The 17164-nt window shown below is 35.8% G+C and overlaps 3 protein-coding genes across 3 annotated transcripts; 1 reads left to right on the forward strand and 2 right to left on the reverse strand.

Moving 5' to 3' along the window:
* Positions 1–295: 295 nt before the first annotated feature.
* LOC149730569 (uncharacterized) lies at positions 296–5842 on the forward strand. Its single transcript, XM_089885322.1, has 5 exons — positions 296–314; positions 2801–2926; positions 3714–3896; positions 4419–4702; positions 5438–5842. Exons 2-5 carry the CDS (start codon positions 2909–2911, stop codon positions 5565–5567), a joined length of 615 nt encoding a protein of 204 aa, XP_089741448.1. The 5' UTR covers positions 296–314; positions 2801–2908; the 3' UTR covers positions 5568–5842.
* Positions 5843–9149: 3307 nt separating this feature from the next.
* Positions 9150–10529, reverse strand: LOC149730570 (uncharacterized). The gene is made up of 3 exons (XM_089885324.1): positions 10082–10529; positions 9738–9812; positions 9150–9595 (listed from the first exon to the last, which is right to left on the reverse strand). Exons 1-3 carry the CDS (start codon positions 10481–10483, stop codon positions 9575–9577), a joined length of 498 nt encoding a protein of 165 aa, XP_089741450.1. The 5' UTR covers positions 10484–10529; the 3' UTR covers positions 9150–9574.
* A 3848-nt stretch (positions 10530–14377) lies between these two features.
* Positions 14378–17142, reverse strand: LOC149730571 (uncharacterized protein C7orf57 homolog). Its single transcript, XM_089885323.1, has 4 exons — positions 16645–17142; positions 16146–16233; positions 15569–15654; positions 14378–15013 (listed from the first exon to the last, which is right to left on the reverse strand). The coding sequence occupies exons 1-4, from the start codon at positions 16728–16730 to the stop codon at positions 14773–14775; spliced, it is 501 nt and encodes a 166-aa protein (XP_089741449.1). The 5' UTR covers positions 16731–17142; the 3' UTR covers positions 14378–14772.
* Between the last annotated feature and the right edge of the window lie 22 nt (positions 17143–17164).

Consider the following 17164-nt stretch of genomic DNA (forward strand, 5'->3'; position numbering starts at 1 on the left):
ACATCATATAGTTGACCATGATTGCGTCAAACTAGCTTTAAATACCAAACAACAACAGCGGCGTTTATATACTTGGTGCATGCGGTTTTGGGTCAATACTGTACCGTGTTTCATCGCTAGCAAAAGTTTAATTGTTGAAACGACTTCCTTGCGAAGCTTAATTAAAGTTGGGAACCACCTTATTTAACTCTAAGCAAGGCATACAAAACAACTTATGGCTTTGGTTTGGCTGGGTGAAGTTCGAACGTGGATTGTTTTGCAGTTATAGTGGTTGTGGTTGGGAATTGCCACGTATATACTTCTGTGTATGTAAGGTGAGTTATATAAGACAGGGAAGACAGAACACACTCAGCACAAAATATCGTGTTCATGTTTTAAACAACTGATAACAACGGTCAATGGGAGTCGTGAGAATACGGTTTTATAATTCTTTGAATGTTTTTGTTGACTACTAAATGGGACGAAAAAATAGAATGGAAAAGTGTCTTATCTTTTTCAACCTGCAACATCAACTCAGTAATATTAACTTTAGGATGCGTCGATGTATACGACCTCACCCATAGAATAGAAATCCGTTATACTTTTGTATAAACCTTTCACTTTACTCTTACATGAACATAAGCTCGAGTCAAAGTCTTATGCAGATATAGTTTTATGTTGCGCACCAGGTTGGGGTAAGAAGTTATATAGCCGTACCCACAGGACTCGAAATGAACTTTGTTAATTGTTGAAAACAGGATTACGAAACATGGGATATTATGTTCTAACGTTATCTGTCTTACCCCACAGTACTATTTCGACATACGCCAGCAATTACTTGTACCAACTGTACACATACTGTTGTTGCCTGCGCCATATTGGCCTACACGACGTTGGCCTACACGACTGTTAGACAGTCTTTTATAAGCGCGTTTTAACCAAGATTACAAAGTCTTGTTAAGTTTCAATTTGTTGTTTTTTACGGCGTCAAATAACTTCTGGAATGAAACATAGATTGCATCTATGACTCGATTATGCACTTTATGACGTAATAAAGTGCCACTCATACGCAGATAGCATCTGCATGAACAATGGATGACATTGTTGTAAAATTCCAATACATAAACCCTTATTGTTACGTCACTATGACAACGCAGTTCAGGTGTTTGGAAACTATTTATTTTTTATTTCGAGAAATTTGCCCCGAAATTCGACAAAAGAATGATAAATATGACGTGCCAAGTTGGTGCACGACAGTGTCATGTCAGGTTATCTTGTATTTGCTCTTCGTGATAAAAACAGACGATAAATCGGTTTAAAAACCCGCAATACATTAAAGCGGAATGGTCGCCGTATTACTCATTTTAGCCGGGCGGCCACAAGTGACTAATATTTGGATATAGTTATGCAGTATTGGTTTATTAACGAACTTTATGTGGTTTAAATTACTAAAGTTAGATTAGATTTAAATATGAGTGTTCATATTTCATGTACATCACATGTGTTGTAGCGTGTAGGCGTTCGTATGTATGTTGAGAAAACGTAGGAAACCGGTTCAAGAGACGTTTGTAGTAAGACATGTTTTACATAAGAAAACATCTGGCTTAGCTAACCGTTGTTTAACTTTTAATCCAAAGTTAGTTCCTAAACAAACTAATATTTTTCTAAAACTAGATTTATGAATTTTAAAGCGGCGTTTTTGGTCAAACATTGTTTATCGTTAATCTTAACTATACAAAGATTAACATGTTTTTAGTTAGAAAAAAACTTTTATTGTTTTGTTTAACTGATCAATTATATTTTTTGTCAAAACCTTTGCAAAAACAACAAGTTGAAAGCAGTTAAATGTTAAACAAAAATCCGGCACCTATGCTGAATGTTAAAGTATAATTGACAAACAACTATTTACAATTAAAGTAGCTGATTCTATAATGTCATAATAGTTAACATACACGTCACAATAAACAATTATCGCTTTATAACAGAAATCTTGTTTTTTCCGGAAAAATCCAGTATAAAAACTTTCGTTTACCAAGGAATTTTATACCCGAGAAAATCTTCGAATCAAATTTTTGTTTTAACGTTTGATGCGTGTGAAAGTGAGACCAAAGTATTAAGAATATTTAATATCAAAATCGGATGAAAGTCGCCAGATTAATTTACCGACCATCGTATTTCAATAACACGTCATTACGCGGGGAATCCCCTGCTCCGGAAACGAGTTAAATAGGTCTTTAATATTCGATGGAATTTTAAACCTGTAGGCAAAATGTGCAGCTCAGCGAAAATGCAATGCTTTTTAAGTTTGTTGTAAAAGATTCACTAAACTGGTGGTCGCTAATGGATTGTTCAATGTGTCAGCTTTACAGTAAAATATCACCTACAAGAGGTACATACGTGAAACAGAACAACCGTGTAATATCGACTGTCGTTGCTATATACTCCACGCTATAAGATAAACGGTTACTTTACGTTACCCATTTAAATCTAAAGAATCGACTTTAAACATTTTAAACCTTAGCGTTTTGTTTATAAATAAGTTACATATTAACATAAATCTCCATAAATCTGTAAACGGACGTTTTTGACAAGTGTAAACAAAGCGCTTAATAAGAATGACAATCACAAGTATTATGCGCCTATTATTACGTCACTGTGACGTCTTAATTTCGATTTATGACGCGTGTTTCTCCCATTGTTCCATGTAAAGCTCACTGTGATGCAAAAAGTGCGAAAATTCCGCAGCATGTCACGTGATTGATGACATCATACGACCTCACAATGCGCCTTCTTCGTCACAATCAGAGTTTAAATCTCGCAGGTTAGCGACTAAGTTAGGCAGTTTAAGCGAAGACGGCAACGCTACAACAATCGTTTCAACCAAAGCAATAACAGCATTCGTTGATTTATAGACTCGGAAACTTTTGAAATGGAATCAATTCAAAAGGTGAGACAATTTTATAAACTTTAGTAGGTTGGGGTAAGATGGGACATGTTTTAAATTACTGTTATCGTTCCGTTTGGTAATAAACAAAGAATATTTACAGAACTATATAACCGCTTCATGGCAACTTGTTATTTGTTAAAGACATGATGAGGAAATACGGGATAATATGTGCTATATATTGATATCCCATCTTACCCCACAGAATTTTGTTAAATTGTTATATGGTGGAAATAACTTGCGTGTTTTTTAAAGTATTATCTAACAAATTAGAAGTAAATTAGGTTTTTGGGTCCCAATATTCATGGGGGTCCCAATAACGTACAATAAAAATATTGTAATTTAGGCAATACCTATTACATCAATTATTTATGCGACAACAAAATCTCCTTTAAACTACATTCAGTTCGGCCTGTGACGCAATTTCAATTCTAAACGATTTTTATTTAAAATATTCCTAAAAACAAAAAACCAATAAAGTTTTATATGTGGTGACTATAGTAAGACGGCATGAGGTGTATAAAACAGAATCACAGTGTTATAAAGACTGTCCTTGCCCCGCCACATATAAGGATAAATACATTCATTCATTCATTCATTCATTCATTCATTCATTCATTCATTCATATTCCATACCGTTATAATTAACACTTTGTGTGCTGTCGCGCATTTGTAAACTTATTTATACATGTTATCTATAGTGCGTTCACCGACTGTCGTTATTTTATTGTATCTCGCCTATGGCTTATTAATACGGTTTCCTCATTTCTAAATACATTCTTATCCGCAGATCTTGTTGCCTTTGGTTTTCATGTTGGCGTTCTCGGCACGCTTCGTTCCTCTTGTCGAATCGTCTTGTTCCATAGCAATGGACTGCGTAGATACAACGACCAATATAACACATCGAAGCGGAGATATCTGGGAAACGGAAAACTGCGAACGTTGTACTTGTTGGGCGAGACAGATATTGCTGGTAAGATTCGATCTCTTCTTATATTTGTTTAGGAAGTCGAAACGAAAGTTTAATAGACCAACTCTGGCATGAATCCCATGGTCCCATGGCACGCCACGTGGTATAGGACCATACTTTCTTACAAAAGAAAATCGAAAACTCTGTGCCTATTTTAAGACCACGAGTGGCGTTTTTGTCGAAAAACACAAGATTCAAGTTTGAGACTAGTTAGCTGCGTTTTCAATACACAAACATATATTCCGCAGGTCGCATGTTTTGAGGGCATTTCGGTTTCCATGGACCGCCGTTGGCTATATCTCTGTGATTAAATGTAACTTATTTATCCTCGCGTGGCGGGACAACAATCAGCTTATGAGTTACCACTTATATGCAAATTTAAGAGTTAATGTTTTTTCTTCCATTTAATTTTTAGTTTCAGAGAAATATAGGATAATTTGGGGAACAAGAAAAGAGGTTTTGTTTTTAAAATCAACTTAATATGCAAGAACTCCATATTTAAATTCAAATCATTTCTTTTCACAGAAAACTTGCCTCGTGATCGACGATGGTCCAACACTTGGCGACGATTACTCATTCAGTCCAAAGTTCAGGAAATCCAGTGTTTTCACCGTTCGCCTTGTATCGGAAACTGCTATTAAGAGACGACAAAACACTCCCGAAATTGTGGTGGTGCCAATGGAAGAAGCCAACTCATTCGTTTGCCCTGATCTTCAAAACACACAAGAAAACTCAGGCTCGTTTTTGATCCCAAGGTTTAAAACTGTTAAGTACGTGATGGAGGTGAACGGAATGGGATGTTGTACTATGTAAGTTGAATTACTTTGGTATAAAAAAGCAAAGCGAGAAATAGGCATTGTTGTATGTTTGGTTCTAAATCACGATTTTGAATTAATAATTCTGCTGGCTGTGTGGTTTTTATTGTGTTTTAACGACTGCCATTTTGTTGCTGGTTCCATTCTCTTCTCTGTATTAATTTGATCTTCGCTATTATACTCGGATAAATACAAACTTATATATATTAGAGTGGGGGAATTAGGGGAATACGGGACACCTTTATAGCACATAATATCCAAATATCCTGATCGTGTTTTAAACAAATAACAACAGTCAACAGGAGTCGTGGGAATATGGTTTTATAATTCTTTAAATGTTTTATGTTTACTACCAAATGAGACGAGAAAACTGAATAAAAAGGTGTCTCATCTTTCCCTACAACAAAAAAGTTAATTAAAACAGCGAATAGGACGAATTAGCAACGAGACCACAGTTGTCAAATATCTATTTATCTTTCGTTAATCTTTCAAAGATGAATAAGACACAAGAGTTAACGTGAGTTCACCATATGTTTGGACTCTATACAACCACAACTTTTTATCTGATGCTTTTTTTACATACAATCTGTTTAAAGTGCGGTTTTACCGACTAAACTTTTGTACCCAATTCCCTTCTCTTCGTTGTTTTAATTAATTTCGTTTTTCTATCGTATTAGAATAGAGCCCCGACCTTGCTCTCGTTGTATGTATAACAAATTGTTTTAACAGGTACGGCTACCCAGTGAACGTTCATCCCGAGTGCGAGTCAGTGTGGGTAAAAGACGCATGTAGGTTTGACGTCTTGCTGAGAAACTCTACAACCAGATGCCCACACCCGTCAGCGTTTGTTGGGAAATGAACTTCTCCATTTATTTAAACTTTTTTGTAAATTTGTAATTTGACTTCAACGCTTAGAAGTCAGAAACTAAACACGTTTAAATCGTAGCTTTTATAGCGTTTTTTTGGTAGTAGATTTTACATTGAAGGTTTTTATTCCCCCTTAAAATAGTTTATGTTCGTTAACATGGATCTATATTTTTTATGCTTTTTACACAATTGTGTGGTTTTAATGTACTGTTGTAACTGGTATTTTTACTGTTTGTCTTGATGATTAAAACACGTTGTTTTACCATGTTTTGTTGTCAATATTTAATTAAATTCTTTCACAAAGTCTACTCAGATTTTAAATTAAATCATGTTATATTGGTTGTGGGTACAAATATATCCATGCCGTCTGTACATATCTCTACCTGGCACACATGTCTTCAAACCTATTATCATCTAATTGCTTTTCACACAACAGCGCCAATGTAAAACGACCGCTAATGCGATTACAACATATTGGCATACCAAGCATTGAGTTCTTGCAGGTACAAGCGTACACTGCCAGGTACCAAACTCTTGGAGCCAATCGCTCTCATCATTGCCACCAACCGCAAAAAGGTTAGAGTTGCTTGCCGAAGTTTAATCTTAGCAATTTATCCGGCACTGCGAACAACAACGTATGCGGATAGAAAGAGTAAATAAACAAATATAATTCTGACTCATGAGTTTGCTAAAAACTGTGCACCAAATACAAGAAAAGAAATTAATATTCTGATGTTACAGAATTACCAACAATGTGTAGTGAGGGTATGGGAAAATGGGACACGCTTTTATATTATTTACTCCAATTTGGTAGCAAACGAAAAACATTCAAAGTAGACCGTTATTATTGTTCAAAACACGATCAGGATATTTGGACATAATGTGCTAAAGGTGTTTCATCTTCTCCCACCCTACTATAATATCCCATATTTCCTAATCTTTTTTTGAACAATTAACAACGTTATTTCACAATCGCAAAGATCTAGTTGTATAATTCTATCAATATTCATTTTAACTATCAATTCGGACGATAATAGAGAATAAGCACGTGAACCATCTTACCCCAATCTACTATAACCTTAATAACTGGCTACATGCTGAACGAAACGTTGGTGTTTAATAAAATTACGCAAATACGCAAATAGATACATGTCAAAACATCAAACATAGATCAAAATAGCATGGGCCTTGGACTTTTGCGGTCGTTGAAACACGTGTTACTAAATTATATATATATATATGTACACAAGTATCGGTTAACCAGGGCTGTCATATTGTATAGAATACATTTACAAGTACTTGCCTGGTTAAAGTTAATTAAAACTGCAAATAAATATAAATTTACTGCAAAACGACGGCCGTTAAATCCCAACGAACATCATTAAACAACGTTATAAAAATACATCCATAAATCATAAGTTGTAAAACTTGTTAGAAAATAAAACTAACTTTTATAATCTATTTGTATCATCAATACATGCACGCAACTTACGCAAAAAACGTAAACGTAAAATGTAACTGTGACGTTTCAATAAGCCTTTGTTTCGTAAACAGCTCACGTGACTCAGCGTGTATATGCACTTGGGTTTATACAAAGTTAAGTCACAACAAGTTTTAGTATTTGTGCCAAACTAACCGGATATTAAGGTCATTCGTTCAGCTTAATTAGTTACAATTAGTTTGCCCAATTACGAAAACCGGTTTCACAGATGATTCATTGGGTCGGGTAAACATTAGCGTGAAATTAAGGGAAATGCGAGGACTTTAAAGGCGGGTTTAACTTGAAAAAAACACAAAAACAAAAAAAAACACCCATATAGTCCTATATATGTTGTCACACACGTGGTAACTAGTAGACGAGCACAAAGTGTATGAAACAGAAAGCCCGCGGTATAACGACTGTCGTTGCCCCGACACACGAGGGTAAATAATAGGTATATATAATGTTAGACCATGTCTATTTTAGTCCAATTACAAGTCTAAACAGACACTTAGCACAACTTAGCCAACTATAAGCAATTTCGCTAGACAATCTTATAACCAGCATACAAACGGTTCCATAATACGCAATACTTAATTTCCCTTTAAAACCTAATTCACCATAAGCCAAACACTTACCGAGTATTTTCCAATTCTCCTTGATTCTGTATACTGTGTATTAATATTCTTCTTAAATATGGTATAGTTAGGTGGGGGAGATAGGACACCTTTAGCACATATTATCCAAATATCCTGATCGTGTTTTAAACAATTAACAACAGTCTTTGGGAGTCGCGAGGATACGGTTTTATAATTCATTGAACGTTCTTTGTTTACTACTAAATAGGACGAGAAAATAGAATAAAAATGTGTCCCATCTTCCCCGCCCTACTATATACTGTATATTATTACCAATCTAACTACCCAACTTTAGGACACTATGTATTGTTATTACTACAATGACCGCTACATGTATACACTGTGTACACTGTACAGCAAGCCTGCAATCGTTCATTTAAACAAAGCAAAGTTACGCAAATCTTTTCATGTATACAATCAAGTAATTAACGTAATGCGCACGAAGTGTAATAAGCCACACGCATGCGGACCTGTGGCATGAAAGTGTGGGTACGAACCAGCAGGCCAATTATACCAGTTGATGTCGAGGCAAGAATTCGACGTAATCACCAACACATAACACAATACCGTTGCGTTGGATTGAAATGAGTTATATATAGTAAGGTGGGGGAAGATGGGACACCTTTAGCCCATAATATCCAAATATTCTGATCGTGTTTTGAACAATTAACAACGGTCGTGAGGATACAGTTTATAATTCTTTGAATGTTATTTGTTCACTACTAAATGGGACAAGAAAATAAAATGAAAAGGTGTCTCATCTTCCCCCATCCTACTTATTCTTATCATGTGGCGAGGCAACGACCACGAACGGTATAACACGGGTGTTTTGTTTTATACATCTCGTGTCAGCTTACGAGTTATGCATATGTAACTTTGTGGGCGATTATTTTTCTGCAAGGCTGCAAATTTGTACAACCCAATAGTGACACTGAGTTCGAACATTACAATTCCCTAATAAGGTTTAAACCATAGATTATCTGAGCAAGATAACTAAAACGAACATAGTTACGGACCTTATCTTTCCTATACCCGTACCTTTGTTCTGTTATATCGTATCAAACATAACAAAAAAGAGTTTTTCTAAAGTTTAAATATTCATGCCCACGGTCGTTCTGTGAGTTATCTGATCAGATCCGAACTAAGATATTCATACGCGGTGAAACCAACCTTCACCCTAAAGCTACAATATTACAAAGTAGCATGTGTGAAGTCTAATTTAAAGTAAGTAATGCATTATCATTACAATCATACAAATTATACACAATATACAAATGGTTTTCTTGGAACGAAACTTTACCGTTGCGTGGCAGGGCATGAGTTGTTACAAAACGACATGCCCACTAATAAGTTACCATCTGCGCAGTTGGACGTCCATTTTTTATGACATTAAAGTATCTGGTACAATTATGCTTACGTCCACCGCCTGTGCTACTGCGCCGTATATGACACTTCGTTTCTCAATATTGCCTTTTATTTCTAATATACCGCGAAAGTACAATATATACGTCATGACACACTGTTACGTCATTTTGTAGTTTGTTTATTAACATGGCATAAAGTAAGTTGGGGTAAGGTGGTTCAAGTTTTTATTTTTATATATTGTCCCATCTGGTAGTAAACAAAGAATATTTACAGAATTATATAACATTTTCCCCACGACTCCAAAATAGCGTTGTTAATTAATAAAAACACGATCAGGAAATATGGGACATTATGTGCTTACGGTATTCATCTTACCCCACAGTACCATAAACGATACTCTCATAATATACAACGACAATTGAAACATAAATTTGACAAATGTTGAAGTTTGTGAAGAATTTCCAACAAAAATACAAATGGCGTGTCCATGGTTTGAATATGACGTCACATTTAGATTCATTCGGTCATAATGTCGTCCTGCCAGAAGAAAATGATCAGCATGACGTCATGCGCTCGTTACGTCACGTGTGACGTCATACAGCGATTGAATTATACCGGTATCATTCTCTAATTATTAATGCTTGATTTTCTTTGAAACATACACGTTTAAATACATTACCTTTATAGTTTCAAGTTGATTGCGTTGATTTCCCTTGTAGCGACCGAAGTCACCTTTCTCGTATTCGGCCGCTGCCTGTGAAGAATTATTTTAAATGGATAAGATGATAGGACCGATAAATTAATATCTTTCGGACGAAATTTAATTTGTAAACGCTGTTTAAAAAATTGGGTTACTACGATGACGTTGAGTAGCGTGGGCGAAATTATAAAGCGATTAAAAGTTAGTATGAGTTTATTAGTGTCTTGGTGTACATGCACAGCTTAATTTGCTTCCCTGTTTAAAACAATAAATACTCGATTGTGTGAATGTTGTTTAAAAGTTTAATTTGAACCTGATTTTACCTCTAAATATTGCCGTAATAAATTGTAGATCTTGGTATAATTTATTTCATCAAAATCCGCTTTCTTCTGCTCCCGCATTCGGGGAATCACCCTTTTGCCGCCTGGGGTAAGTTGGTTCGACCAGTGTTGTCTTTTACCGCCTGGGGACAACGCAAGCGACCAGTGTTGCCGCTTTCCTCCTGGTGATAAAGCATAAGACCAATGCTGACGCCGCTCCTCGTTGTTAGAAGGAAGATTTTGGAATGACTCGGCGGGCAATTCGTCCTCAAAATCCGGCCGAACTTCGGGATTTTCCTCGTCCCAATCGAAGCTACCAAGCGCTTCCTGGTTGCGAAGAACATGGCACTGAGCAACGTGAAGAAAAACAAACAAAGATAATATGCAGATCACTAATGACGTCATTGTTACGTTATCTCTCTAGAAGAGAAATTCGAAAAATAAATTGAAACTCTTGTTAATACAAATTGACCAGTAGTTGGATTTCTACAAACTGGAATGACTAACGATGGTTTATTATATGCTGTTGCTGCCACCCATACTTTAATTTATGTATAAGCTATTCTGCGAACTTTGTTGGCTATAGTTTTTTCTTTTATTCGACGAGTTATACAATGGGACCTGGGACGTGGGCCAGATTTGTCCCCGCATTACCCCACAGTAATGCATTGTTACGCGCAAAATTTACCAGAACATCTCCTAATCTTTATTTTAAATTCAAACACACTGCTTATACCACATGCCCAGCACATCCAACTAACTCATATTCACTTTTAATTCGACTTTTATTCTTAAAAGCAATCGCAATAAACTAATGCAATGGCAACGTATCGAGCTTTAACAAATCTTTATCTTTAATAAACCAACATCTGTCACAACTAAACCCGATATTAAAAAGAATGAAATCTTAACGAAATAAATAAAAGCGCTTAGAAAACCTAATATTTTAATATTGAAATGGATAAGGGTATAGTATCTTAGTCCCGCTTAGTTTGCGTTAAGCATCTTTTTCGGGGTCCGATAATCTATATAGTGGGGTGGAGTAAGATGCTTCGTGTTTTCATTCTTTTTTCTCGTACAATTTGGAAGTTAAACAAAAAATATTTATCGAACTGTATAACCCGTTCCTAACGACTTTGAAAGAGCGTTATTTATTGTTTAAAACACGATTAGGTAATTCCGGATTCAGGTGATAAAGGTATCCCATCTCACCCCACAGTATGTAACGACATGTTACGACACATAGTTAGCAATATTCCTCAGACCGCTATACAGGAATCAAACCACCACAAACAACAAGACAAGTTTATAGCAAAATCACTACGCAAACTTATTTTAAAACAAAAAGGCGGATTTTATTCAGAAGACCGTTATACCGATAACTCTGCCTAACCGAGAAACTGGTCTAATTATATTACTCACGAACAAAATATGCAACCCCGAATTTACGAAAAGTCGCCTATTTGCAACACTCTCTGTATGCAGATATTCTAACTGGGTTGCAGTTTGTGCTTATATAGTTTTACACGGGACTCCAATTATACGCTCGCCTTTCATGCATTTTAAATTTTATTGCGGTGCCAGTGAGACGCAGACGGGCAGAAAATGCACAAACAAACCGAACAAAACTACCCCATGCCGCAAGCAAACGATCTGAACTGACTCCCGTTGCTCGGATGAGATGACCCACTGTTTTACCACATCAATGACGTAAATGATATTGTGACCTTCTACATTTGTTGTCCCAAAAGGAATTTCAAAAGTCGATGTTATTGGTAACTACGTCACCACAAGAGCATTATTCGCGCATCGTGACGTAACAATATGGAGAATCGATAAAACAATTTGTGATGTCATTATCCTGCAGCGAAATTAATTTCTTGGTAGCTTACGAACTTATCTTGGAGAAATAACTATGGAAAAGGGTCGAATACTTAAAGGGGGGAGGAGATAATTTTACTCAAATCATTTAAAGTTTTTTTAAACCAAGGTGGCAGTTTGTAAAGGTTGTTTCTGATGCGCATAATTTCATGGAAAATACATATAGTAGGGTGGGGGGAGATGGGACACCTTTAGCACATAATATCCAAATATCCTGAGCGTGTTTAAAACACTTAACACCAGTCTATGGGAGTAGTGAGGATACGGTTTTATAATTCTTTGAATGTTATTTGTTTACTATCAAATGGGACGAGAAAATAGAGGTAAAAGGTGTCCCATCTTTCCCTACCCTACTCTATAAACATCGCCCAATACGTATGCACCGGTATTCTTGATTGATTTTAATTTATTTATTCCCTCGTGGTGGATAAACGACTGTTCTAACACAGGTATTGGGTTTCATACGCTTCGTGCTTGCTTGTATGTTATATAGGTTTGGAGAAAGTTGTTTTATTATATGTGGTGACAATTCGGCAGCTCAATTCTCCGATTTGATGCCCTAACGAGTTTTACTTTTTAATCATATAACAACAGCCGCCCCTGCCTTGATTATCGAGTATACGTAATTTGGTAAAGAGAATCCTCCAGAACATGAGCTTCCGTGATAAAACAAGAGATATGTTTTCAGTAAATATCTATTCTACCTCGTTAACAATGAAAACAAGCACCTCTTGTCAAAAGTTCATTAAATATTAATACAGGACAAAGGGTTGGATTTTGCTCATGATGGATGTACCGCATGTAATCCTAGAACCAGCAACCGGTAGGACATCATGCTGGTATCACTTTAATTGTTGCATAAAATATTCAAAAGCGGATTTTTTGCCAATATTATTGCACTCGTCATGACGAGATGACTTTTAAACCAGCGTTTATCCTTTAAGAGCCTTCCAACTTGTCAATCGTACACCAAGGTATTAGGAAATACAGTAGGATGGGGGCACTTTATACTTTATTTTCTCGTCCTATTTGGTAGTAAACTGTGTAAACATTTAAAGAATTGTAAAACCGTATCCTCACGACTTCTACAGACCGTTATTATTGTTTGTAACTCGATCAGTTTATTTGGATATATGATGTTCTAAAGGTGTCCCGTCCTCTCCCACCCTAACCTTTGTATAGCAGCATAACGTTTACAAGATGCAACTACCGAACCACTAAGCCACGGCGTTGGACTAAATATTTGGCTATTCTATAAGTAAGGGTACGAATTATGAAAAAAAGGTAGGTTATAGTTTGATGCACGGTTACGAGAGCCATGCTGCAGTAAAATAAAACACTGCAAATACAATCCTAGTAAATGGAACCATCACAAAAGGTAATACAATTCTCGATATTTCAAAATATTTTCCCTGAAAACACACATTTTTAGATGACAGTCAAATCTTAGAAGTCACATAGCCACGACTGTAGCCTTTAAACAGCTATGAAGACGGACAGCATTCTTACCGTGTGTTGGATCATGAACCATAACCATTAGACACAGGTGTTAGCGATAAAACCGCAATATTACCGCGCCACGTTAACGCTGCATCTGTTACAAGAAAGTATGTCTCCGGGGGAATTACGTGCACAATATGAACAAGTTTTGACACGACGAAAAACAATAAAACCGCTAAAAATGTTTTCACAAAATGTTTGGTTTATCTCTACAAAGTTACTAATAACTGTAAAAGGTTAGGGCTGCAATTCCATTGCTAGATGCAACCAGGTTAGCAGCTTGAAAAAACTCAGCTAATCCAGATAGTACCGGTGAATATAAACAGCATATAACGATGGGAAAATGTAATTCCATAGGATTTTCATTGTGAAACACGTTTTCAAAGGCGCCAAAGCAAAAGGGTTTTAAAAATAAACAAGTCACTGCTTGATCACAATGCCTATTGTTACGTTTGAATCTTCAATCGACCGTTTATTTCGTAACAAGGTGAGAAGCACGTGACCATTCATGATAAAGAATTCTTCCCAACGGAATAAAGACCGTGATTTAGATTTGAAATCCCAATGTTATTAAATACATATCGTACCAGCTGGATTTTGAAGTGGTACCAAGTGCTCTTGCGTGCCTACGGTTCAATTGTCGGTGCTTTTAAATGGAGTTCATTGTAAGACGAATACACAAACGTTTTAGACCCTTTGGATACAGCAAAACTTGAAAACAGTTACCCGCAAAGTTATATATGTGGTATGAAAAATGTATGAAACGGAACACCCGTGTTATAAACTTATAATGACTGTCTGTTCCCTGCAACGCGTGGATAAATAAGTTACAGACATAACGACCGTTTCTTATAACGAAGTGTTATAACTACCGTTTCCCCACCACGCGTGGATAAATAAGTTTCATTCATACATTCGTCAAAATTGAAGAAACTTTATTCGTTGCTTTGTACATTAGCAACTGAAGATAATCAACTCAAACAATCAACTAAAAGAACCAACACGAGACATACGTCACACAAATGACGTCACTAAATATTTATATGAATGCTGAAGACGTTAAGATATATGACGTCATAAAACCGATGCTCGCTGGCTTTTGCCGCATTAAAGTAAAGAAATCTTGTAATGTGTTGTAGTAGGTAACACGCGCTTAAAGAAAACACAGTGTCTCTGTTAGACAAGGAATGTAACACATGCACCAGGCGTTCATGGCTCAGAAACCGAATTAAAAATGATAAAATATCCTGTTGTTGTGCAATCTTAGACTTGAAGGCGTTTGCCTTATCACAATTTGTTTGTTACGTCATAATCTACTTATGACGTCTGCTCCTTAATGGAGGTTCTTCTTTCCTTTCCCAGTAGGATAAATTATCAGACTGGTATGGCACAGATGTTCCTTGATATTTGGCTTGTATCAACAATCGCTCTTCGCGAGCTGTCAGCGCACGTGGCTTCTCCGCATCAACTACAGCACCACGATTCCCAGATGATGGTTTGGCATCTTGTGAATAAACCATGTAATCTGGTGCTTTCCATTGACGCTCAGCCAGCCTAGGATTTTGAATACAGTTGGAATAACTAAACCAAACAGTTTGAGAAACTTGGCATAAAATATCACATTGACCCTTGCATTAGTTGCTATTTTAGTTAAGTTTTATTTAAACTAATGTTAACTGCTGTAGAGTTTGGTGTGTGTGAGGTTATGGTTAAACAAAACAGAGCAAACTGTTATATACTAAGTGCGCAAACAAAGTACCTAGCACCATCTGCCAGCTTGTCGGCTAGTACAAAGTGACAGACAAAATATATAAAATGTTATGAAACGTTTAAATTATTGAAAACAGGAGGTCTTAGGTGCCAAACCCAGGGTTGCAGGGTTGCAGGCCAACCCCCTATGTTTAGCATTGTAATCAATGTAATATGCATGAATCAGTAAACATAACACCAAAATGAGGTGAAATTCACAGAACTATGCATTAATCTTAATTCTTTACTACATAAAGTGCCGCATACGCATATGTGACAAAATGTTGAAATGAATATTAATTACATACCCTCCTAAACATAAAGTTTGGAGATAAAGTTATTTCTCGACGGGATATTTACGTTTTTTGCTGCTCCTGGTCGTCCATCCCATGGTGACCGAACCATTCAGACTTTGGATAATCAACTGGAGCGTCGTTCTTTACATTCTGTGAACAATTTGTTTTATATTTAGAAACCTATGTAACTTGCATTCTGTAGCAATTTTTTTTAAAGTATTGTTTAGGAACTGGTGTAACTTTTATTTATATAATTGTCTCAATTTCGATTATATATATATAATAAATTCAAGGTGTGGCAACCTTGCTTCTTTCTTCCAAATAATGTTTTCGACAATAAGCGTGTTTGAACGACTGTCCTTTTGATACTGTATCCTTACTATCCTGTTTTCTTAAACTATTTTTTAATTTTTCGCTATTGTAAACGATGAAAAAATTAAAAAAACTAGGAGCTCTTTCAAACTACAAACACAGTTTTTTTTTAATAAAATAAAACTGATCTCATTGAAAATTACTTAACCGGGTCATTTTTTAGAACAAAAAGCTTCTTCTGGCTTTCTCAGCAAAATCTTAACTTTTCTTATTCAATTAAAATGCAATATTGTTTATCCAGTCAAAACATTTTTATTTATTTTACTTACTGAGTTAATAGTAAGCAAATCCTTGGCTCCTCCTTGCTTGGATAGCTTCACGTAATCAGAATCCGTGGACTTGATGTAATTCTTCCTCCTGTGTGCATGGGGGGTTGGGAAGAGTTACAATGATAATATACAGTACAAGTACAATGATAACTTTTTACAAAAGGCAAACAAAATCAAAAAAAGAATACCAGAAAGGAAAAAGTGACATGCATGATGTATATATAGCAAGATTAGAAAGTTTTTTCGTGTAAGACTTTTTTGTACAAGGCAGTTAAATATTTTATTCTGGTTGAAATACAGTTATTCATTTGAGGAAAACGGAGAAAAAGAAACATGCGAAAGAATGAAACATACAGGATAAAATCACCAATATGAAAAAAAGAAATATTGCACAAAAATCCAATATAAACGAGACAACTAAGGCACAAACAATCTAACAATTCGACACATACAAAAATGTGATAAAATACAAACGATTGCAAATTGCCAGATAACTTACTTTTCGCTTTCATCCTCTGGCATGATGTCGGACAACCCAGGAATTTGTGAAGCTGGTTTCATGTAGTCACCACTTTCTGCTGACATTTCTATATTATATATTTCTGTTGGTACTGCAGTTTGGACTTTTACAAATCTGAACTAAAAAGATGTATTTAAAATTTTAAGAAAAAATCTGCACCATTTCAAAAATCTCCACTTCTAAGCTTTCTTTCTTTAGCATATACTCAATATATCGTTCCCTAAAGTTTAACTCGTCTTGGTACTTAATTAACTAAACACGACCACGGTTCCAACAGTTACCGAATGTTTACTTAGTAACTAAGGCGGCTTACAGATAAATTAGATTAAATGTATTTAGTAATAGACCTAGAAAACAACAGTAGCCTATAAATATAGCATACGATAATAAGCATATATAACAATAGGTACATTAGCATTAATTTAGCCGAATTTAGTAGCAAACACAAATCGTCGCTTGTTCTTGTTCTTGGATGCGAGATTCAAAATATTGCCTTCAC

This window comes from Ciona robusta, chromosome 9 (assembly GCF_009617815.1).
Source record: "Ciona robusta chromosome 9, ASM961781v2".
Classification (NCBI taxonomy): domain Eukaryota; kingdom Metazoa; phylum Chordata; class Ascidiacea; order Phlebobranchia; family Cionidae; genus Ciona; species Ciona robusta.

Bases quoted from the DNA above. Each gene is read 5' to 3' on its own strand.
- LOC149730570 (XM_089885324.1), bottom strand. From the start codon at position 10,483: ATGACGTCATTAGTGATCTGCATATTATCTTTGTTTGTTTTTCTTCAC. The intron at 9,813-10,081 runs GTAAAATCAGGT...AATTCTTCACAG, and splicing joins TATTACGGCAATATTTAGAG to GCAGCGGCCGAATACGAGAA. The intron at 9,596-9,737 runs GTAATGTATTTA...TTCTTCTGGCAG, and splicing joins ATCAACTTGAAACTATAAAG to GACGACATTATGACCGAATG.
- LOC149730569 (XM_089885322.1), top strand. The intron at 3,897-4,418 runs GTAAGATTCGAT...TTCTTTTCACAG, and splicing joins GGGCGAGACAGATATTGCTG to AAAACTTGCCTCGTGATCGA. The intron at 4,703-5,437 runs GTAAGTTGAATT...TTGTTTTAACAG, and splicing joins GGAATGGGATGTTGTACTAT to GTACGGCTACCCAGTGAACG.
- LOC149730571 (XM_089885323.1), bottom strand. From the start codon at position 16,730: ATGTCAGCAGAAAGTGGTGACTACATGAAACCAGCTTCACAAATTCCT. The intron at 16,234-16,644 runs GTAAGTTATCTG...CCATGCACACAG, and splicing joins CCAGAGGATGAAAGCGAAAA to GAGGAAGAATTACATCAAGT. The intron at 15,014-15,568 runs GTAAATATCCCG...TCAAAATCCTAG, and splicing joins GACCAGGAGCAGCAAAAAAC to GCTGGCTGAGCGTCAATGGA.